General features: G+C 48.0%; 8 protein-coding genes across 8 annotated transcripts; 5 read left to right on the forward strand and 3 right to left on the reverse strand.

Moving 5' to 3' along the window:
- Positions 1-898: 898 nt before the first annotated feature.
- On the reverse strand, positions 899-1,849 carry N7517_009666 (uncharacterized protein; the record flags this gene model as incomplete). Its single annotated transcript, XM_056727389.1, has 2 exons — positions 899-1,578; positions 1,720-1,849. The coding sequence occupies 2 exons, from the start codon at positions 1,847-1,849 to the stop codon at positions 899-901; spliced, it is 810 nt and encodes a 269-aa protein (XP_056575961.1).
- Positions 1,850-2,308: 459 nt separating this feature from the next.
- On the reverse strand, positions 2,309-3,825 carry N7517_009667 (uncharacterized protein; the record flags this gene model as incomplete). Its single annotated transcript, XM_056727390.1, has 3 exons — positions 2,309-2,490; positions 2,541-3,380; positions 3,441-3,825. The coding sequence occupies 3 exons, from the start codon at positions 3,823-3,825 to the stop codon at positions 2,309-2,311; spliced, it is 1,407 nt and encodes a 468-aa protein (XP_056575962.1).
- A 244-nt stretch (positions 3,826-4,069) lies between these two features.
- N7517_009668 (phosphatidylinositol 3-kinase VPS34) lies at positions 4,070-6,856 on the forward strand (the record flags this gene model as incomplete). Its single annotated transcript, XM_056727391.1, has 2 exons — positions 4,070-4,170; positions 4,225-6,856. The coding sequence occupies 2 exons, from the start codon at positions 4,070-4,072 to the stop codon at positions 6,854-6,856; spliced, it is 2,733 nt and encodes a 910-aa protein (XP_056575963.1).
- A 2,354-nt stretch (positions 6,857-9,210) lies between these two features.
- N7517_009669 (uncharacterized protein) lies at positions 9,211-10,093 on the forward strand (the record flags this gene model as incomplete). Its single annotated transcript, XM_056727392.1, has 2 exons — positions 9,211-9,818; positions 9,886-10,093. The coding sequence occupies 2 exons, from the start codon at positions 9,211-9,213 to the stop codon at positions 10,091-10,093; spliced, it is 816 nt and encodes a 271-aa protein (XP_056575964.1).
- A 2,193-nt stretch (positions 10,094-12,286) lies between these two features.
- On the forward strand, positions 12,287-12,940 carry N7517_009670 (C2H2-type zinc finger protein; the record flags this gene model as incomplete). The annotated part of the gene is made up of 2 exons (XM_056727393.1): positions 12,287-12,664; positions 12,686-12,940. The coding sequence occupies 2 exons, from the start codon at positions 12,287-12,289 to the stop codon at positions 12,938-12,940; spliced, it is 633 nt and encodes a 210-aa protein (XP_056575965.1).
- A 721-nt stretch (positions 12,941-13,661) lies between these two features.
- N7517_009671 (uncharacterized protein) lies at positions 13,662-14,134 on the reverse strand (the record flags this gene model as incomplete). Its single annotated transcript, XM_056727394.1, has 2 exons — positions 13,662-13,673; positions 13,730-14,134. The coding sequence occupies 2 exons, from the start codon at positions 14,132-14,134 to the stop codon at positions 13,662-13,664; spliced, it is 417 nt and encodes a 138-aa protein (XP_056575966.1).
- Positions 14,135-16,020: 1,886 nt separating this feature from the next.
- Positions 16,021-18,417, forward strand: N7517_009672 (uncharacterized protein; the record flags this gene model as incomplete). The annotated part of the gene is made up of 1 exon (XM_056727395.1): positions 16,021-18,417. One exon carries the CDS (start codon positions 16,021-16,023, stop codon positions 18,415-18,417), a length of 2,397 nt encoding a protein of 798 aa, XP_056575967.1.
- A 2,508-nt stretch (positions 18,418-20,925) lies between these two features.
- N7517_009673 (uncharacterized protein) lies at positions 20,926-23,697 on the forward strand (the record flags this gene model as incomplete). Its single annotated transcript, XM_056727396.1, has 9 exons — positions 20,926-21,260; positions 21,321-21,357; positions 21,430-21,604; positions 21,669-21,698; positions 22,218-22,329; positions 22,387-22,677; positions 22,735-23,236; positions 23,299-23,353; positions 23,417-23,697. 9 exons carry the CDS (start codon positions 20,926-20,928, stop codon positions 23,695-23,697), a joined length of 1,818 nt encoding a protein of 605 aa, XP_056575968.1.
- Positions 23,698-23,748: the final 51 nt, after the last annotated feature.

Consider the following 23,748-nt stretch of genomic DNA (forward strand, 5'->3'; position numbering starts at 1 on the left):
GGATACAGGTACTGCATAGCCCTGAAAGTACTTGGATAGCACTGCTGCCTTCATATTATCATCCCTATATTCCCATACCCAGCTTTCCCATGTTAGAAAATGTCCCGTGACGATGTGCTGGCGCGGAATACGGGGTCTTCTGTGCTGGATTGTGATATACTTCAGTGGCTTGGCTTTTGAGTGATGAGTGGACTGCCGATCCCATTGACTATTGGCGATAGCTCTGGTTTTCTCCAGAATTGGGTTTGGTCTCCACTCAGGGCGATCATTGTTGTTGTCTGACAGGTGCGTGCATCTAGACATATGCTATTAATTGCCGAGCTACCGTAGACAAGGGAAATCAGGTTTGAAGCGAAGAGACGTACCTGTAGACACCTCTGATGACACTGACATCATGGTTAATTCGAGTCATCTGACCCTTGCTCGTCTCTCAGCCTTATGACGTGGGGCCACAGAGTGGGACTTGACAAGCTTGGTTTTATTGATTTTTATATGATTTTTGATGGGGATCTCGAGTTATTCTGCTTGTTAATTATAAAAAATACTGCGAAAAATTATTAGTATTTCATCTCTGACAAGTGGAGATATGACAGAAGTAGGCAGACATAGCCAAACATCGGAATCTACATGCAGGAAGAGCTCAGAAACATGCGGGCGATGCAAAGTTTTACAATCTGAGCTAATACAGTGGGCCATTGATACTATGAATAGCAATGACCGCCATAACGAGGATAACTTTGGTAAAGCCAAGAGAGAAGATCAATTTGAAATAATGCTGCCTATAAAGTGCCAGAAAAAGAAAAAAAAAATACATGCCGATGCACAATGACCTCCCATCCGCAACTCCTAAGTCAAAATAAAAGCACACATGTTTACAATATTTTCGAGACAAGAAGAACTATGTATTCTTCTGCTTCAAGTGCCATGCCATCACATCGCGGAATATCCCCTTGGAACCAGTCTCGATAGTATCACCATGGCATGGAATCAAACGATCAAAGTCCCACTGATCAATCCTTCTCATAGACTCATTGAACGCAGCCCGATCTTGTGAGGAGAGAATATACCACGCAAACCGTCTTTGCCATGTAGCCGGCGGCTTGGTGGACAACAGCGGCATAATAAGCTTGGTAAGGAAATTAGTTCCCGCCTCGGGGGTCTTGGAATACTGCTCCGTAGCGGGGAGGTTGAAGAGCAGATCTGCCTCAATGACGGTGCGCGTGGGCTTATGCAAAAACACCAACTCGCGCGATCCATGACCATATACATATTCGCTGTCAAACTCAGCATCGAACTCCTTCGAGATCGACCGCGGCAGTTGATCGTCCTTCTTGAATATGTGCTTGAATGGGGTGTCCTGGAACTCCGGGTTCGATTGCCGCTTCTCATAGAGACCCTCCGGGGCCAGGATCTCTGCTTGCGGGTATGCGTTCTTCCATGGGGTGAGGTTGAGGTGGTGTTCGATGTCTGGCGCCGTGATGTATCTGACGTTTCCGCCGAGGGACTCGACTGTCTCGCGGACTTCGGGGGTTAGGCCGACGGGTGAGAATACCGCGAGGGAGCCGGTGGCAAGCTTGACTGCCTCATGCAAGGAGCGTTAGCGCTAGATCTTAGACATGGCCCCCCTTTCCCCGTGGGCTCGACATGGCTGCACGTCATCCCCTGTCCCCCAAGGTGGTATGCGCCTGGTGAGTGAGCTCTGTAAGGGTCGGCACTCACCCAGCGTCCCTCGCCCGCCAAACTGCAGGTGTCCAAATCGTGAGAATGGCAGGCTCATGGTAACTATTTCTGGCGTCACATGGCGAATTACCATGGTCGCAGAGGGGTTGGTTGGAAACAGCTGTGGCATTTTGGTGTGTTTCCTTTTCTTTGTACTTTTTGAGGTCGAGAGCTGGCGTTGGTTGTCTCAATTTATGTGTCTTGAATATTGTAAAGCTCACACCAATAGAGAGGAAAGTTCAATAAAATAGTAAATGATTGAAGAGCAGGGTTGAGAAGTTCAGAGAAGGAAGTGGCCAGACAATGACGTAGGCTTATCTCTCCCCACTTCGGAGCCCAGATTTGTCAGAGACCTCGGCAGAGTACTTTGTATGGAATTGGCTAAATTGGAATACACTTATATACATTACAAGAGACTACTAGTACTAGCTTATTGTTCTGGAATTTCTCCATTGTGCCTTTCAGGTGTACTCTTGAACTATATGTCATAGAATACATATTCACACAAAGCTAAATTATTGACCAATGCAAGCCAAAAGATCAAGGGGTATCTTGCAAAACACACTCATGGAATCCCGTCGTCAGGAGCCTAGGCATACCAACTTGTGCCAGTCTCTTGCTGTTTCTCTTCGCGGTGGGGGATGATAGAGTCCTTAATATTGAAAACATCGATGAGTTCGTACCACGTTTCGTGGTCCAGGCTAAAGACCGCCTGATGTTTTTGCACACCCTTCTTTTGAGCTTCACTGGGGGCGAACGGGGCGGCCGCATCTATCAAGATATTAGTGCTTTATCAACCAGTCATGCTGAAGAATACTCACGCAGGGTCGGCAGTTGGCGACTATCTACTGATACACCCACTGTACCGTCTCGCACGAGGAAGCTCACGTAGAACAAATTTTCCACGCTTTGCCCGAAGGACTTCGGGTTGATACAGAAGCGAAACAAAGGGATTCCCCCGTCGTCTGCCACGCTGTGCTTATCCATGATTTCTTGCGCTTTCTCTGGGGTAAGATCTTTTTCACTTTTAAGCTCTTTCGTAGCTGCTCTCTCGCGGTCATCCTGGCTGTTGGCGAGCAGCTTGTTGATCTCGGAACAGATCTGAGTCAGATTCGAGCTTTCCTGCTGGCCAAGATCCTGCTGTGCCATTTCTCGGGGCGCCACGGCTTGCGTCGGATCAATACGTTCTGCTACTCTTCGCTGTGTCATTTGCCGCGTACGTTTCTGTAACGAAAGCGGCCCCAGCAACCATCCGGACACTGCTGGACGAGCATTGCTAGGAAAGCAGGCCGATCGGCCAAGCGTGTCCCAGTTCATCGCATCGCCATCATCTTCGTCACTGGCATCGGCGTCTCTTTGGCTTCGGCCAAGGCGCCCTCGGCGCCCCTGTGTGCTGTTTGTTGTAGCCGTCGCATTGTTTGGACCGCGACGCATAAAGGATACACACTTGGAGACGAACTCGTCCACATCGATACCGGCGGAGGCGTCACCGAGAGCGAGCTGTGTGGCTTTCTTTTGCGTTAGATCAGCGGTGTTGACGAGGATGCGCGAATCGAGCGTGGCGTCGGCGGTCTGCTTCACTTTGGCGTAGAATTGATTCGCTTGTTCGACAATGTTGAGGATACCATCATTTCCAGGCTGCATGAGCTCGCCTCGCGTGTCTTTGTGAAACGTGTTAGAGCACCATTACTTGAGTCTCGAGTCCAGAGAAAGTAACATACCGTTAAGTTCCCTACCCAGGTCTCGAAGTCCCCTCCGTACACTCCTCCGTTCTTCGGGATCCTGATCAGGGTCATAGTATCGTGTATCGCTGCTAGTTCGTTGAGATGATGCTTGCGACTGCGCAGATCGGGCAGACTGGGCGGATCGAGCAGGCTGAGCAGACCGAGAAGATTGCGCAGACTGGGCGTTCGATGGGCGGTCAGCCAGTCGCGGTCGTTTATTCTGTGCACGCGACGGTGGCATCGCAGCGGTAGTTCTCTTATTGATACCTTGATGCCGATTTTCTTTATCGGAATTAAGTGCTTCTGGTGATGGTGTTGAAGAAGTTGGGCGGGGACCTGGGGTGTTTGCTTCGTCTAGGTGTGTGTGAATGAGACGTGCCATACTCGATCAGCACTTAGTGCGAAATGAGATGGAATTGCTGTAACAAAGAAAATTCAACAAAGCAAAAAAGGGGCAACTAATCGGGTACAACTAAACACAGTATCCTAATTTAGACAAAGAGGATACCTCGAAATACACCGGGCTTTGAGAAAAAAAGATGTGTGGCTACACTCAATCATCGCGAACGCTTTGTCGCGTCGCGTAGAGCTTGCACGTGACCCCCCGCGTCGGTTGCTTATCGGCCATGACGCAGCGACTTGTTGCTCTCTCCAAACGGGGAGCAGAGATGGAGGCATTCACCTTTGCCGTGACCACTCAAGTGGACATACCTATACGCATCAAGATGTACGTTCTCAATTTCTGAGAATCGAGGTTTTTCTCACGTTGACGCATCCGCAGTGGCTCGTTGGAGGGGAAGCAGAAGCCGATCCCATACACAGTTCTTGATGAAAACGCCGAGCTCCGACATATTGCCTCTGTCCAAGACCCGACGTCCGATCTTTATGTGACCGCTCAGATATGGTCGCAGTCGAAGCCATTGGGCGTGCCGATGAAGACCAAATATAAGGCCTTCAAAACCACTCGAGTATGGAATGAATGGCTGGAGATGCCCATGTCCATCAAGGATACCGAGCGTAATGCTCAGTTGGCAATCACCATCGTTGATATGTCTCCACTAGCTGCCGATAAGATTACGCACATTCCATTCGGCGGAACTACGATCGCCTTGTTTGACGAGGACGGAAAATTGAAGATGGGCAGACAAAAGTGCAAGGTTTATTTACACGAGGACGCAGACGGCTCTGCTACAACCTCTACTCCATCCGTTTTACCACCTAAACGTCGTAAACCGAATACTCGCGATCCTTCACAGCAGTCACCCGAAGAGGCAGAACTGGAACGTGTCGAAGTCTTGATCAAGAAGCACGAAATGGGCGAAATCCCACGTGTCGACTGGATGGATCAATTGCTCTTTCGCGAGTTGGAGAAACTGAAGTTAAACGCAGATGAAGCGGCCCAAAAGCGTGCGCTTGAACTTGATGCAGCCCTGCAAAAAGATCCGAAACACGTCAAAGATCAGGATGATAGCTCTGATGAAGAGACCATCGAAGATGAGTATTTTGACCTTTACGTTGAATTCCCGCGCTTTGATCATCCCATTGTGTGGGCGGATCATGAGTATCCTCCTCCGCCTATCTCCTCCTGGCCCCAAAACGCACCTCCCCACCCCAATGCGACACTCAAGCCAGTTCCGGAGGTACATTTTGGACCTGGTATTTCACACGCCGATCCCCATAATATCATTCAAATATATGATCCGGAAGTTGGCCAAATCGGAAACCCGTGTGAGGACAAGCACCGGCGTTTGATCCGAAGCCATCGGACCGGCATTATGGATCGTGATCTGAAACCCAACCCAAAGATCAGAGATGACCTCAATATGATTATCTCCTACGAACCGACGCAAGACCTCACTGCTGAAGAGAAGGATCTTGTGTGGCGCTTCAGGTATCATCTCACACGCGAGAAGAAGGCATTGACAAAATTCGTCAAATCAGTCAACTGGCGGGATGTTGGAGAAGCGCGGCAAGCGGTTGAAATGTTCCCTAAATGGACCGAAATTGATGTTGATGACGCCCTGGAGATTCTGGGTCCTACGTTCGATAATCCTGCTGTCCGTTCGTATGCCGTGGAAACATTGCGGAAAGCAGACGACGAGGAGTTGCTTCTATATCTTCTTCAATTGGTGCAGGCTCTGAAGTATGATGCAACTCCGGATAACCAACCTGATGCGGCTCCGCAGGAGTCCTCGCTTGCACATTTCTTGATTTCGCGTGCGGCTAATAACTTCAAACTTGGCAACTACCTACACTGGTATCTCATGGTCGAATTCGATGATGCTGACGCAATTCAGCGTCGGCTCTTTGCGCGGGTTGAATACTACTTCATGGTTGAACTAGAGAAGCTTCACCCTGAGCATAGAAAGACACTATTGCATCAAGGTGAAATGGTGGCTGTGCTCTCCAAAATAGCCAAGGATGTACGCTTCGCGCGCGAAAACAGAGTCGGCAAGATTGAGATGCTAAAAAAATATCTCCGCGACCCTGATAACGACCTGATCAACATAGATCCACCCCTGCCCTTACCTTTGAATCCCGATGTTTCAGTTGTTGGATTATACCCCGAGGAATCGAACGTGTTCAAGTCCACTCTTTCTCCTTTGCTTATCACATTCAAGACCTCTGAAGGCCGTCGTTATCCGATGCTGTTCAAAGTCGGCGATGACCTTCGCCAGGACCAATTGGTTATCCAGATCATCATCTTGATGGATCGCCTTTTGCAGAAGGAGAACCTTGATCTAAAACTGACTCCTTATCGAATTCTTGCCACCAGCGCAACGGCCGGCGCTGTGCAGTTCATTCCCTCCATTTCTCTCTCCGCAGCGTCCGCCAAGTACAAATCCATTCTCGCCTATCTACAAGCCAATAACCCAGATGACACTGAGCCTCTCGGCGTCCGCAAAGAAACAATGGATACATACATCAAATCATGTGCAGGATACTGCGTCATCACGTACCTCCTCGGTGTTGGTGACCGGCATCTTGAAAATCTGCTTCTAGCGCCAGATGGCCACTTCTTCCACGCCGACTTTGGCTTCATCCTCGGTCGTGATCCAAAGCCTTTTGCACCCATGATGAAGCTTTGCAAGGAAATGGTTGAAGGTATGGGCGGCACAACTTCGCCCCATTATCTGCAATTCAAGCAGTACTGCTACACTGCTTACACCACGCTGCGCAAATCTGCCAATCTGATTCTTAATCTCTTCAGTTTAATGGTGGATGCCAATATCCCTGATATTCGAGTGGAGCCTGACAAGGCCGTCTTGAAGGTGAAGGAGCGCTTCCATCTTGAAATGACCGAGGAGGAAGCCATCCGTCACTTTGAGCAACTTATTGCAGACAGCGTCAATGCTATCTTCGGAGTTGTGATTGATCGTTTGCACGATTTCGTGCAGGGCTGGCGAGCATAAGCTTTGTGTATCCGCGACTCCCCAAGGAATTTCCATCCCAATCTTGCATGCACTTTATTATTTTTGGTTCCAGACCGCAGGCATTGAGGCGTTTGGGGAATGAAGTTATGGAACGGGGATTTGCTTCTGGGCGTGATATGATGGATTTATAAAAGCCAGGATACCCAACCTAGACTATTTCGTCTGGATAGCAATAATTTGTTAAAACTTCCGTGCATTACCCACACAGGTGCTCACCTGATAGATCTCGCCAGGTCAGACATGTAGATCATGGAGTGGTTGATGTCCAGGGCAGGTTATAATGTCCTCGAATCTTGTATGGCATGCCCATCATGGAGCCTACGTCAGTGTTGCCTTTAAATTATGACAAGAGCAGGGAAATGGCGTTCGGAAAGACCTTTTGGCGCATCTTTTTGCTCTTTCGGATGCATATTATATCACTTTTTCACTCATCTCGACTTCTCATACCACCGATGTTACGAAAAAAAATTACAGATCCGGTATCTAAACTTTAGACATCAAAAGGATTAACCTTTTTATAGTTCGGAAGTTAATACAAGGAATTATATGCATGCACCATTGCACAATTCTTAAGTGGAACCATAGAAAGACCCGACGGTTATTTCCGCCTCCCGAGTTAAGCTTAGCCCCTGGTAAACATGCGAACCAGTTTAAACTCCGGTTGCCTTAATTGTTTCTTCGATTTTATGGAACGTTCGAACACCTTCTTGCAGGATTCCATGGCCCCCAGCCCTGGTGCCAAGTCATTTACATTACCATACAGAACCTTGTATTCGTGATGTGGAAATCAATACTACTCACACCAAAATCTCGAATTGGAAAGAGTGGAATGGGAATTCTTATTTGAAACAGCTTACCCAGCGGTATAGGCGCCAACTACCAAAACAACAGCTCGTGATGACTTGACCGCTTTACCCAATGGTTATACATACCGAATTTCCTACATTGTCACCTGGCATACTTATATCTTCTCCCCCCTCCCAAAAGCCCTATGTCGACAAGTAGCTTGCTGCAATTAATTTAGAGATTTAATAAGTTCATTGTGATTTGCTTCGTTGTTTACGGAGTGCTCCGTACTCTGTACTGGATTAATGATTTATTATGATATTTACTAATACTATTTACGAAGTACAAACTAGGCATTTAGTGGACCCGTGTGTTGGCACTTTGGGGCTTGTTAGATTAGCATGGGTGATCACGGTTTGGATACGAGCTTGTATTACCTGCACTTGACGTAACGATATTTGACAGGGGTTGATCACGGAATTTAGCTATGCATGGCATGGAAGCGAAGAAATGGGGCTATTGAGAACTACCTTGGAAGCCCGGGTTAATTCGCCAAGAGCTGGGTTATAATATAGACACAGCATATAAAAAGTACCAAATACCAAACACAGAGTACCGGAGAACTCCGTATGGAGCGGAGGATATGACATGCATGCTAGTACAGCCACATATTCGCCACAATGAAGTCAATAGAAGCCCCCTTCACAATGCGAATCTTCCCCGGCTCGTACTAATTTTTCCCCACCCCCTGTTTTAGTGTTGGCTCTCGTACCTAGTTTCGTTCCTGGAGCATGTCCTTCACTGGTATGTAGTCGTTGGAGCTTACTCTCCATTGTCTTTCCCTTTTGGCCCTGTTAGCCCAGAACTTGGACAGGTTCGATGGAGCCCGAATTTTGAAAAAGATAAAATGAATCAAGAAAAACACAAAATGAAAGATTAGAACGAGATTTTATCACATTCACCCTCAGTTTATTTAAATATTTGTATTTTCGGTTTTTTTCAAACTTAAAATTACTGTCTCCACAATGGACCCAATTTGATCGCAACACTCTCTCATTGGATAATTACACACTTGGGGTAACGGGTTACTTAGCATTTACCGGGGGAGCAGTCGATCATTAGATTCGATGGACGATCTTCTAGAAACTTTTACTCCACTGACTAGGTCCCTAGTTGACTCCCTTGACATTGAAACCTGGCTGTGTTAATCTTGATTCCATGGAATCTTGTACAATCGCCAAGTGGCTCAACCCTCTCAATATTTACATAGTCTTTCCTGTATCTTTTGTTCAGATGCCAGCGTTGACCTGTTGGTGTATAAGGGCATGACAGCCTAATTTTGATACAGTCACCCTGGTGATATATCTCAATCACTTCCCTTTTTTTTTCATACCAGGGCTAAGCTTCTGACATTGACCATAAATAGAGCCGTTTCCCCGCCTCTTCCCAAGCATAAGGATAGTCAGACTCAATTCACACCCCTTCGATCAAGACTCTTCTTCTTGCTCATCTTTCCTCCTTTTTGTACCGTCGTCGATAGTTAAATCATGTCGCGGTCGCCAGACGAGACCAACCTGAAAGATTTGAACATGGACCTTCTCTTCGAGCTGGGTTGGTACCCTGCTGATTCCGTTTATCCCCAACATTTGCTTGCTCGCCGGTCTGCCGCTGTCATAGGGACATACACACCTCCTGCGGATCAACCGGAATACCATCGATATGAGGAGCCCTTGACGATGCTTGGTGAAGGTTTCACGCCCACATCTCCGTCGACCCATCGTTGGCCGAATCAGAGCACCACACAGTCACCACACTCACCCTATTCTGCTGTCAACAACAATGGCCATCGGGGCCTAGCTACAACTATTCGGGGCTCTGTGGATTGCATTACTCCCCCCACCCCTCTCGTGGCTTCTTCGTCGATGTATCCCCAACAAAATCAGAGCACCGCACAGTATTTTCGAGCTCTAGCTCCAGCCTTTGATGACATGGCAGAATACACCACTCGGACCGCCCCTCCCATGGACTTTTCGCCTGGACAGGTATCACCTTCGCAGGAACCCTCTCACTCAAGAGTCATTGCTCCAGGAGCTATAAGAAATGCCCTCACCAACAGCGCAGCGCCGCCTGTTCATACCCATGGAAGTGAAATCCAGTGAGCCATCCCCAGTCTCCAACAAAAAAAGAGTCACCGGCTAACTGAGAATATTCAACTGTTTTAGTAACCCATCCCCCATTTTCCGATGTGACCAACCGGACTGCACATACCGTGGTACATTCTCGGTCAAGGGATCACTGACGCGCCATCGTACTGAGCAGCATACTGCCCCGCGGTCATTTCCTTGCCCATCTATTGGATGTGACAGGACCTATTCCCGAAAATGTCATCTGAACGACCACCGGCTGAAGGTTCACGGAATACGGGGTTGAGACTATGGATAAGGTGTTGGGAGTTGGGATCTGGAGCATCCAGGTTTATGGACATAGAACCCGGATTTATATGAGATGGCACTACAATTGGGTTTGTCTACGGAAACCGCTCGGCGGGAGAGCCGGTAATTATTGCTTCTAGTAGCAGAAGCATGGGAGTTTGGATATTTGCATTGACGGGATAGATGAATACATGGAATATGCGTGATATGTGAGAGAATGTACACCGGCGTATTGGCACTTGATTTTTGCCGCAGTGAAACGATAGACTCTCACCAACTGATTAGCGCGTACTAACCTGTCTATCGAATCCATTTACTGGAACTTGGGGATCTCCATGACGAATGTGGTATATTTGAGCGTGTATCGTACGAAACCGAAGTATTGTTCTATTTGAGATATCGAAATTGGAAGGCAACTGGTCCTCGAAATGAGGAGGTGGTTTGAAAACATGAGGGTCGAAGATAAATTTCTGTCGCTAAGCTCGCGCGCCACCGCCCGTATGTTTAGTACAATTGTACCATGTGGCACGTGTGGAGTCGAAATGCATGGTATGCACGTGGCATAGTACTATTGACAGGACAGAGAGGACAGAGAGGACAGATGGAGCAGCGAGGCAACGAATAGGAAACAGGGATCTTCTTCTCTAAGGGTAACGAGGCGAAAGGCCAGCCGGTGCTATATCTACACTGCTACAAGTACCTTTTATATAAGAACTCAATACAAAAGATACCTGTGTAGCTTGATCGCTCTAGGGGTGGGTAACACCCTCGGGGGTTGGTGCGCGATGTATCGGCTCCGAGGGAGGTACGGTGGATCAAAAAAAGAAAGGAAAACAGAGAAAAAGTTAGCCGAGAACAGAGCATTGTTGGGAAACAAAGGAGAGAAGAGGTCCGAGTCCACCTGCAGACAGTTTCAAATATTCCCGGCTTCCCGGCTTTTGATTCGCTTCAGAATAACATCCGGTCTCACAATCCTAACGCAGGGTTAAATTTCTGAATGGATCCGATAGTACGGTACTCGGGAATTTGAATGTATTACAGTTAATTTGATTTTTAGCAGTTCGATAGAAAACTTCCGCATCTCCGGCTAGGCCAGGGTGTTTAGTACATAATAAACCAAGAGAGAACAAGAAAAAGCAAGCATCTAGGGTATATTGTACTCTTGGATCCTAGAAATATGGAAATTGTTGGGTTCACCCTTTTCGCCCGTTACGCGTAGAGTTGACATAGAGTCGAGCTCCTACTATTGGTCCGAGTCTCAACGTGCTAACGGGTACCTGACTCCTACCACAGGGCGAGAGCCTTGGAAGGTCCTATGTAACGTACACACGCGGCTTTTTCTTTCAGTAATGTGAATACCAATAATTTATATTAATTGATTGATAGTATGTACCTCTCACCTGTTTCTGTATTTAATAGACTGTATGCATTTGAAAGAATACTGTATTTCAAATCGACATGCTTCCCGGTCGTGGTAGGGTATATTTGACCATCTGAAACATCTAGATATATGCACACCGCTTGACTTTTTTTTCGCGCGCATGATCGCCCGGGACCCTCGAGGTCGCGCTAAATCTGAATTTGTATCGAAAGTTAAACTGTTGATCTTTTGTTATATCCTGCCTTTGATTTTGTTCCCATCGTCTCTACCCTTACTCTATTTTTAGCCTCTGCTGGTTAGGTCCAAATATGCCAAAAAAAAAACTTGAACGGAAATGGAAAATTGGAAATGAATATATATATATCAAAAGAAAATTAAAAGGGAATATAATACCATTGGTGCCTTTGAGTTCTCTCTATTTGTGCCACTACTGCACAGAGAGTGGAGAGACTACCTCCTAGCCGACACCTTCGGAGTACACTGCTTTTTCTTTGGTTGATTCTCTATCTCTAGGTTTTCTATATCCCTGACTCACTGTTCCCTATTCTGGCTGAAGGCATTGCGCTGACTCACTAGCCTGATAAACCGACCACCTGTCGACGCCTTTTCCGATGTGTCGAAGTGCCATATACCGTTTGTTGATTTCGCTTTTTTTCCTATTCATATGGGTGAAATTTTACATTGCCCACTTCGATTTCAATAAATACCCAGGTATACCCTCTTCCCCAGCATAGTATTACCGAAACCGACACTGGACTGATTTATTCCCCCCGTCTTTACTTGCATTTCCCCTTCTGTTGATAGGTGAACATGCCGTGGTCGTCACATAATATGGACCCGGATATTGAGGGATTGCTCGATCAGCCGGAAGGGCAGACTCCCGGTTCGATTTATCCGGAAGCAGCCCCTGTTCGTCTTGGTGATACCCCCACGTGGACTTATCCGTGGGTTTATCCCCAGTCGAATGATTTGTATAGGAACGACTTTGCTGTCAACAACAGCAATAACAATCCCCAGGGCGCGCCTATAGCGCCTCTAGGTCTCGCGAACGAAATCACGAGCACCACCCCTCCCGTGGCCCTTCCTACAGAGGAACCACATTGGCAGGAACTTCCTCGGCCAGGAGTCATAGACAATGGAGTCAAAACCGACGACACCCCTCCTGTTGATCGCCAGGGACGTGTACAAGTGTGAGATATCAATCCCCAGTCCCCTGCGAAGGCAGAGAGTCTCAGTTTACTAAAAATATTGATTTCTTTTAGTGATCCAGACACCGATATTCGATGTAATTGGCCGGGCTGCACATACCGTGGCACATTCACGACCAAGGGATCATTGAAGCGCCATCGCGCTGAGAAGCATACTGCCCGGCGTTCGTTCCCCTGTCGATTATGTGGCAAGTCCTTAAGCCGGAACGCCAACAGGAGGAACCACCTGCTCAAGATCCATAAGGTGGGAGCTTAAGGGTTCGAGGCCATTATACTAGGACTTTTGTTATAGAGCCACGGTTCCTATTTGCTGACGCCTATGATTGGAAACGTGTATGGAATGTATGGGATAATGTACAACATGGAGCGAATATCTTGTATTTTTAGTAAAATGAGAATAATAACTACGCGTGCGATGAAAGACCGAACGTCCTAGTCTGGGAAAACACCGCTGACCCGTCAGACTCTTAGAAGTAAGGTTGGCAAACCCACTTAAGTTTTTCTGTTAAGGCTGCACACGAACTTCAGAGAAAACCATGCTTGCTTAAGTAAAGAGAAAAGAAAAAGTCCAAAAATAAATATACCTTAAGCCTTAGGGCTTGTAGAAGTCCCAAAGGGAAGACCAGATGCACGCTATAGCAGTGTTATGAAATATCTGTTCAATCGTATGTTTACAAATACGAATAAGCAAATTACTAGTTCGCATGCACCTCGAGATAATGGTTGAGTAATATATATGTATTTGGTTTTATGTAATTTTCATAACCCGTAGAAAAGACAGCCCCTGTATTCACAAGGGGGCACAGGGAAAACAGACCAAAGTCATCCGACAAAAACCTGAGCCGAGGCCGCCAACAAATTCAATAGTACATTAGCCAGATAATCCATCTGCACCGGAAGACCAGACGCGGGAAGATGGAAAACTTGACTCTAGTCCATAGGGGGAAGACTCAAATGGTGTCCACGCAGTGGAGCATTTAGAGGAATTTCTGAGTAGAAGTTAGCTTTTGTTGAGTATGCAATGCGCACAGGAGGGGTTTCTTACGGGAATGATTCCACCAAAGCCACAGGCCAAGCTGACAACATTTCCAAGGCCAGCGAGAACGCCACCTCGGCTGTATTGGTTGGCGGTCTGGTCAAGGCACTTGAAGGTAGAGCAAGAAACCGAGCTACCCGAGTTTTCGATGTTGAACTGATCAAGCATTTGATCGATGCAAGTGTGGAAGGCCTGGGCCTCAGCCGGGGAGTACTTGTTCTGCTGGGGAATGTATTGCTGATACTGCTGGGGTTGCTGGTAGCCCTGGCCTCCTTGGTATTGCTGAGGCTGTTGGTAACCCTGGCCACCCTGGTACTGTTGAGGTTGGCCCTGGTACTGCTGGGGCTGCTGGTATCCCTGTTGAGCGGTGACAGCAGTGGCCAGGACGGCGATGGTAGCGATGGAGAACTTCATTCTGATGGTTCTATTCAGGGTAAGTAAATAACAAGTTGTGTGAAATTTTCAATGGGGAGGCATACTGGTTGGAGATTTGTGGAAGACCTTGAGAGACTTGGAAGAGTTGTTTTGAGATGAGATGATGAGTGTGAGAATTTATCTATGCTGGGTCAAGGTCAAGGTATTTATAAGATTCTTTCTCTGTCTAAATGCCTCAATTCTTCATGGGTAATTATCTCTCTGAGAATAATCAGATTCCAACTGGGGTGATTTTCTTGCCAATCTTTTCAATAACGCATTTACAGCTGCAAAGTTGAGCCAGCCACTGCCAGATATTGTCCACAAGCATGAAACCCTTGGCCTTGATGTAACAAATCAGCCATCTGCTTGTCCTTTCCATTACTGCAAAGAAGAGATTCAATGATGGATACGATGGGGTCCACTGTGAATCACAAGTTCCTCAGCTCCACGGAGTACTCCTTAGATGGCACCTCAGACGCATGTCTAGGTCATCGAGGACAGCTTCTTCCAATTGGAATTCAAGACATGTCCTGTAACGATTGCTTTGACCCCTGGTCCGACCTTGGATCTAGATCCCATGGAATCTTCAAGGTGATCTGTCACTGAAGGTCCAGTAGATAAAGTTTCATGCCCAGCTCCACGTCGGAATGGGCACACAGTACTATCACACCGTACGAGCAATTTACGAAAGACTATGTAACTATTGGCCACTCAACGCATGAATATAACCATTATATTCAGAGCAATGCTCCTGCTCACTCTACTGTCATTGCTGTTGCTGAATCATACCGGCCTCGCCGATGGTACAAAAATGGACACTATTTATGACTAGGAGAAAGCAGGGTAGTTGCATGTCTTATTCTTTATTATAATATCGATGCTATTCAAGCAGTGATGGGCGTGATGTCGATCCACACAAATGTACAAGTCAATACTCTAGGCCACTAAAAATATCCTGGGGATAATTCGTTTACAACTCAGTATGTGCGTCTTATATTAGGCATTTTTCTACCCTTGGTCCAATCGATAGTGACTTTCTGCATGGGATATACATGCCCAAAAACAAGATTTATGATGGAGCTGTGCGCTACACCTGCAGGGAGTGTCCATGTACGGAGTATATGAGTGTCGATCTAGCTAAAAGTTCTGAAGAAGATCTCCGTGAAGAAACACTTCGCATCGGCCCGCCCTCCATACCAGATGAACCTTAAAAATCCGCGACATTATATTGTGCCACGATTGTAGTGGTTTTCTATTACTATTCCCATTGACTTTATATTTTCAAAATTATCTCCTACTATATGTCCAAATTTTGCAACTCCAGCTCCACCATTCGTTATGCATTAAAAAGCAACGTTACACAGATTTTGACCGAGATCTACCGAGGATCCACTTTGCGGATTTCCCGGGGTAGTGATCCACTAGATCCATTATCCTAGTCCGGATGCAGATATATCATTTTTACCTTTTCATTACTTGAGAATATCTTGCGGCAATTCAACCTCGGCAAGGGATCTTCATGTTGTGCCAGGATTATCAACATCTTGAGGCTGGCTGAGAGCTTGCCTTTTCCCTCTTTTTACAAACAACCATGTTGCACTCGATGCAGCTATTGGTCATTTCTATACCTTCACACTGTTATTTTTTGATTATTTGCCCCCTACTCCTGCATTTGAAGGATAACCCGTAGGAGAGTTGACGCAGGTGACATCAAAAGCCACGGCCCTGGAAACAGAGCGGTCCTCTCCTGCCATTCCATAGTGTATACGAGATAATCCGAGAATTATACAAACCAAAATGTGGCTATAAGTACATTCCATCATACCCAGCTCTGGAATCGAACAAAATTACCCCAACCAAAGTTTCTTGCCAATTGTCCCATCATGGCAAAGATACAAAGGGCTCTCGCTTTGCTCCTGGCTATTTCTTACGCTCGGGCTCAAAACAATCCTCTCAGCCAGAGCACCCTTCGGAAGTACACCCTCGATGATATAGTGCCCACCCGTGACCAGGCCTCTGGGCACATCAAGTGCTGCCCTGCCGGCACCGAGTTCGACGGTCAGGGCTGTGTGCTCGGCATTCCCATCTGTCCCGATGGCAGCACCCGCGATGGGGACAAGTGTGTCTACCATACGAAGCCCACCTGTGATACTGGATATGAGTACAAGAACGGCTTCTGCACCACCATCAATCCTCCTACCTGTCCTCCCGGTACCATTCTGAAGGGCACCCACTGCGCCCTCGAAGGGGCAGCAAGCTGCGAGGCTGGATATATTTTGCAAGGCAACGTCTGTGTCTCACAAAGACCCCCCGTCTGCCCCAATGGCGAGGTTTTCAACGGAAAATCGTGCGCGTCTGTGGAAGGACCAAAGTGCCCAGATGGAGCCAAGCTTGAAAATGGCCTTTGCATCGACAACAAGCCTCCCATCTGTCCCAAAGGAGTCTCCTTTGACATCGCTAGCTCCAGGTGCATTTCGGAACAAGTGCCCAGCTGCCCTCCGAATGCAATTCTCCAAGACAAGCAATGCATCTTGGAGACTGGCCCTGTGTGCAATGGCGGTGGTATGTTCAATCCCAAGACCCAGTCCTGTGATATCGTCGAAAATCCACAGTGTCCTCCTGGAACCGAGTTGGATGACAGTAAATGTATATATGTTGGCCAGCCAGAGTGCCAGCCAGGTACAGCTCTTTCGATTGACAAGGCGCAAGGAACCGCTCGTTGCTGCCCATCAGCCATGGTCTGGGATGGGAACGTCTGCGTCACAAAATCAATCGACAGAAAATGCCCTGATGGCAGCACCCCAACCAACAACCGCTGTGAGAAATATTCCAATCCTCAGCCGCTCTGTCCCGAAAACTACAAGCTCGAGAATACTCGCTGTGTTTGGCAGCAACCGCCTGTGTGCTTGGGCGACTCCTACCTTGAGGGAGGCAAGTGCATCATGGTCAGGAAGCCAGAGTGTCCGAAGGATATGCTCTTGGTTGGTGCCGACTGTGTTCTCCAGGGACTTCCTTCCTGCCCTCCCAACACCAAGATGGAGGGTAGCAAGTGCGTCACATATGTGCAGCCCACTTGTGATGAAGGCGCCAATTGGGATGGCAAGCGTTGTATCGTCACCGGTCGCGGCCATTGTGAGGAGGGCATTCATCAGGGAGATGACTGCGTCACTGGAACGCAGCCTCAATGCAAGAATGGTGCCACATATGACGGCTCGAGGTGTGTGTCGTCACTAGTTCCGCAGTGCCCCCAAGGATCTGTTCTTAGTGATGGGTTGTGTCTTACCGGCGGTATCCCTCAGTGTCCTCCCAACACGAAGTTCCAGGATGGACTCTGTGTTTACGGTGCTCCTGGCTGTGCCACTGGTCAAGTCTTTGCCAACGGGCGTTGTGAAAGCGTTGAAACTCCTCAATGCCCCATCAATTTCTTCTGGAAGGGAGGAAAGTGCGTTCGCGTTGCTGAAGAGCATTGCGAATCTGGCTACGTCCTCAAAGATGGTCAATGTATCTCTGGCGCTAAACCCGACTGCGGAAACCTGTCTTTCAATGGCAAGGCCTGCGTCAGTGAGAAGCCTCGTTGCCCCGAAGGGACCTATCTCGAAGGAGATAGCTGCGTTTCTGTTGCCGACCCCCAGTGCCCGCAAGGATTCAAGTTCGACGGCAAGAGGTGTAGCGCCGAGAAGACACCCCAGTGCCCTCCCGGAACTGTCCACAGCAAGTCCAGCCAAGAGTGTGTCTCGAGCTCTAAGCCCAGATGCCCTGACGGCCAGGTGTTTAATGGCAAGTTCTGTGCTATCTCTACTGGTGCTTGCATGGACTTCCAGTTCTGTCCCACTGAATCATACGGGAAGGGATGCCAACTCACTTCCCATGGTGTTGTTTGCAATGGACGTCAGGATGAACAACGAACCACTTTCCCTGTGGAGCAGATTCCTATCAAGGGCGGCCAACAGTACACTAGGAATCCGGGTCAGGGCAGCGGCGGTTGGCGCGAGCAAGTCCCCATTGGTCAACAGTACACTGGAAGCCAGGGCCAGGGCGGTGGCGGTTGGCGCGAGCAAGTCCCCATTGGCCAACAGTACACTGGAAATCAGGGCCATGGCAGTGGCGGCTGGCATGAGCGAATCCCCAGCGGCCAACAGCATACTGGAAGCCAGGGGCATGGCCAGGGAAGTGGTGGTTGGCGCGAGCAAATTCCCAACGGCCAACAGTACACTGGAGGCCAGGGGCAGGGCCAGGGCATTGGTGGCTGGCGCGAGCAAATTCCAAATGGCCAACACTGATACTAAAGTTTTAGGTCAGAACAGCGGGCTGGCGCGAGCAAACGGGCTAGTACAATCAACCGACCCTCGGCGAACTTCTGTGGGCAAGAGGCTGGCGTAACGCTACAGTTTCCCTGTCTGTAACCCACTAGACTACCCTGCTAGTGCCTTTGCATTCCGTCTCTGATGGGACTGCCAAGACTAGCCCTCCTTCCTTTGTTTTAGTATTTTTGTTATACAAGGCCGTATTAAGCGGCAAATAAGACGGTCATTACCTATGTGTTTATTTGTTTCGTTATATAGCTGAACTTCATGACTTCTTTAATCTGCGGTCAGGATTAAGCTATCATCGTAGAAAGAACTCGCATACTTCCCTCGGAAAGATTTCGCCAATTTTGCACAGGAACCGGAAAAAGAAAAGCCATCCATGGCGAAACTCAAACAGTCCTGTCCGGCCTCCCCCCATCCAATCATCCGAGAGCTGAAATATGGAAGGGACCGAGTAGGAATAACATAATTAGTTTTTGAGCAGAAACAGACGCTCTACCATTAGCGTGTCCACTGAATGAGAAAAGGAAGAGCCGGGGGATAGGCCAAACAGGCTTTGCCGCTAGCATGGGAGACCAGCACTCCGTACTAAGTGGATGCCTTGTGGGCGTGGGCTGTGCGTTGATAATAATGATGCGTGCGGGCTCCGCGCCTGATAGAAACTGGGGCCGGATGTGATGTCTCACATGTTTCCGATCCCTCGAAGGATCTCTCGAAGGATGGTCAGGCAATCGAATATGAGTGGAAGCCGTGCCATTGTGGAACACGCGCACCGGGGAGCTTTTCCTAGACTCGGTCGAAGCAGATGATGTCTCACGCGTAATGTGTATGTTCTTGTGTCTTCTGATACGAGGTAGATGAGATCATGAACGCACAATATGTGGGTTTTGTAAGTTGTAAGCACCGTGGAGGAGAGTAAAAAACACAAATAGCCTACACGAGTACTATGGGTAGGTTAGCCGACCATATTGTACTGTACGGAGTAGTGAGATATCTCAATAATAAGGGGAAGAATTTTAGCGCTAAACGCCGGTATTGTATACCGAGGTCGCGTCGCGTGACAAATTTCTTTGATTAATTTCGAAGTGGAAATCTTTATTAACATGTGATGGTCTTCGAAAGTGAGGATTTAATAAAAATGCGTATATCCATTTTAAACTGTACGTTTAATGAAAATTGCGCGGAAAATGGGCCCTATCCCGGGGGTCCCCGCTACAGGGCTGAGGTTCATTTCCAGATCAATATGCCAATGTCCTGAAACGGAAATTGGTATATATGCACAACACACATTTATATAATTAAGACTTTTGCCAACCTGGGTGCCGGCACATATTTGCGCCCGTGGCTTCATGGGCTTGGCATGTTATTTCCGGGAATATACAACATACCCCGTGGTCGAAGACTTGACTTTTCGCCTTTTCTATCTGTATTTCTTGCCAGTGTCTATTGGGCCCCGGCGTTTGGATGTCATATATAGCATATATATACTTACTATTTTCAAGTTTTTTACTATATAAGCTATAGTTGATAGATGAAGCTTTTGACCATTGTATTGTAATAGGAACAGGAGGTAGAGAGAATGTGTATAGGAGCCATGAAACGATTTAGAAACGGTATAGAAACAATTTCGATGTGATTCACTAGTGTAAACAACGGGTGAGGTTAAAACCCGGCAGTATTTCTATATCACGTGGGACGGTAGGCCTAAAAAGCTACTTTTCGAAAGTAAAAGTTTGTAAAAACGAAGGGCGCTATGCCTAATTAGGCAGCTTCGGCATTGCTTACAGTACTGGAGCCTAAATTTTTCGAACCCTATCAAGGATTTGACTGTATTCAAAATTCACGAGGGAGCCTAGTACTAGTACATACATGTAGTACTAGTAATCTTGGTATTTTGAAAAGGAAGGAATCCCGAGTATCCCCTTGGGGAGTATATCCACGTAGGAATATGGCCCTGATCAGGAAGACTTTTGTCTATGGTGAGAATTCCATTTTTCCATATGTTGTAATTATTGTCAATCTTCAGGATGCCTCCGGTATCCACAAGATGCTTTGGCTCAAAGATCATCGTGAGAGATTCCTCAAAGAGGCAGTTGGTAGCATTGGAATACACCCTCCCTAAGGTGGCCCATGAGTTACAACATATGTTGTAGATATGTTGTAGATGCAACACTCTGTATCCCCGTTGACTCAGGGGCCACCTCGCGCAATGTCTATAAATACGGCGCTTTGCTTCTATCGAAATCAGCTTCCAGGATATCTTCGTCTTCAGTTGTCTCTAGTTCCAGTCATTTTTTCGATTTTGCTAGGTGTTTCAATTCCTCACTTATCTCATCGATAAGTCGGTCAAACGCCGCAATGCATATCCAAATCGGGACTCTTTTTTCCCTCCTTGTTTCGGCTAATGCCTTAGCAGTCGGACATAAGTCCCGATCAGCCTCTTACAGCCTGAAGCCTACTGCTACTAGACGCCCCTATGTCATGCTCGCTGCCCAACCTACCTCACCTAGTACCCTGGCACTTCCTGCCTCCGCAGGTGGCAGCATTTGGGAATCAGTGCAATGTAACCAGAATTCGATTGATGATCCCACTGTTGATTACGCCAGTCGATGGAATGCAGCAGACGTCCCAGGAGCATGGAACGCGATGCTCAGCACATGGAACGGTGAAGCTCACAACAATATGTATCGAGGCTTGACCTTCCCGCAGTTTGCTAGTTACTACTTCAGCGGTCCAGAGCAATGGAACTGTCAAGATATCGGTAGTGTGCAATGCTCTACGACTGTCCAGTGCAAGGACGTCACTCATCCAGCAGGGTATGATCTCAGCCTTCAACCGCATCTAGTACCATTGCAGTCATATTGACGGCTATATAGCTACCTCCTCTTGAATGCTTTCTCGGGTATCCATCAGGTAAGCTGTTTGTGGTGTCCCAACTTCAAGGTTCCATGCAAGTAATTCTAACCTGGCTCTTTTGTGTTACAGCTACACAGTGAGATGCACGGCGCAATACAAACGTCGACCTTGGAAGTCCTGAGCAAAATTGGCGAGTTTACCGGCGTCTTTTCTCCTCAGCAGGATAACAGCAAAGCCATCCTCCAAATCTTCGATATCTTCACCACCCTATTTGGTTTTGCGCTTCCTGTGATGTTTAACGTTGGTAAGTATCAGAGAGACTAATTTTCATCAGACAGTCCTATGACTCCAGGCTAACAAAGTTTTAGTTGAAAAGGATATCGCAAATGCAGCCTCGAGTATGGTGGCTGGCGGCTCAAAGCCCGCCTCGAAGCCCGGTTCAGTCTCCGGTGAAGGTGCCGGCTCAAATCCCGGCGCAGGTGCTGGCGCAGGCGAAGGTGCAGGCGCAGGCGCAGGTTCAGGCGCGGGCTCGGGCTCGGGCTCAGGTTCCGGCTCAGGTTCAGGCTCAGGCTCCGGTGAAGGTTCTGGCTCGGGCTCAGGCTCAGGCTCAGGCACAGGTGCAGGCGAAGGTGCAGGCGCGGGCTCAGGTTCAGGCTCAGGCTCAGGCTCAGGTTCCGGCGAAGGTGCAGGCACAGGCACAGGTGCAGGCGAAGGTGCAGGCGCAGGCGCAGGTTCAGGCGCGGGCTCGGGCTCGGGCTCAGGTTCCGGCTCGGGTTCAGGCTCAGGCTCAGGCTCAGGTTCCGGCGAAGGTGCAGGCACAGGTGCAGGCGAAGGTGCAGGCACAGGTACAGGCACAGGCGAAGGTGCAGGCACAGGTGCAGGCGAAGTTGCAGCTGCGCCTGCCGCTTCGGCTGCAGCTGCCGTCCCAGTTCTCACTGAGCTTGGATTCAAGTGGGATGGTTATATTGTGGACATGACATACCAGCTTTATAGCATCGGGGGTGCCTGGGCCAGAAACAACGCGCCTAAGTAAGCAACAAGTGTACCCAAAACAAGTCCAGCAGATGTTCTTACTAATGAAAACAGAGTTGCTGACAAGCTCGGGGCTCAGAATACACTGTCTTCAGCTCTTGGCGACATATTCACCGCTTGGAAGGACATGGAGGTCAATTATCTCAAAAGCCTCTTTTCGGGTGGTATCACATCCCAGATTGACCTTCAAAATCTCATTGGAGATGGCAAGGCAAATTTCCTTCCAAACCACCTAGACCAAGATCAAATGGCAGCGAACTTGGTGACGACAATCTACGGTCAAATGATCCCTAATGCCTGGAAGACTGCCGTCATTGATGGCGGAAGTGCTAATCCATTCATTGTGTAAGTTGACCAACCTTGTTGACCTGGAATATCTCTAACTGGATCACCTATGTGCAGGAAATCAGATGTCAGCTGTGACAACCACTCTGCTAGCTTAGATTTGTTCAAAGACGGGATCGGATTCCTCATGGGAGAAACAGATGCTGCCAACACGCGCGTGTGCTACAATGGAAAGCTGGTTTTTATTTTGCATGCTAAGGAGTGGAATGGTCTGAGTAATGTCAAATTTACACCACTACCCGGTGCGGATAGTTCCACTCTGTCCGGAGGCAAATGGGGAAACATCACTATGGATGACATTGCCACAAGTGCACTGACTGGATATGAGCAGCTTGGCAATAACCAGAATGGATACAAGACGCCGGATATGGACGCGATGATGAAGGATCCCGAAGCCCTCCAATACAAGAAAATGGTCCGATATCCTGGTTTCTTCAACATCCCTGTCTGTGAGAGCGTGGAGCAGGCAAAAGAAAACATCAAGGCAAACCACGAGCCAAACTCTCCATATTGGCCTTGCGCGGAACCTGCTGGGTTCAATAAGAAAGGAACTACCGTCGTACGTTCAACTAACTTGTCTGACATTTGGTTCACGGAAACAACTACTGACTAGCGGTGTAGCATGTGAACAAAGGATACATCAATGTCAACAACAAACCTGTTTGCGACTGGTTCAGTAAGTTCTTGGCTTATTTCATCTTTGGATTCGACCAAGCAGGTTTAACAATGATATCTATAGATATCCCGGATCCAGGATATGGCCAGACACTGAATGCAACATTCTATGGACGCTTCAATGGAGATAACACTGCCGATTCTACTGTCCAGGCTACGTGCAAGCTTAGTACCACCTGGGAAAAGTGGCTCACTGATATCTACTATGGCGAAGACAACTGTTTGTATAACGACCAATCTGATCCAATGAAAGGAGAAGATGGCAATCACGCTTGTTGCAACGAGACCCCAGATCTTGAAATGGTCGCTAATCCATACGTGTCTGGGGTTCAGTGCCAGCACTGAACTTCAACCATTCAAGACATTATGCGATATGGTAATCCGAAAGTGGCATCA

Source organism: Penicillium concentricum (genome assembly GCF_028827145.1).
Source record: "Penicillium concentricum strain IBT 3081 chromosome Unknown utg000004l_segment0_segment0, whole genome shotgun sequence".
NCBI lineage: Eukaryota > Fungi > Ascomycota > Eurotiomycetes > Eurotiales > Aspergillaceae > Penicillium > Penicillium concentricum.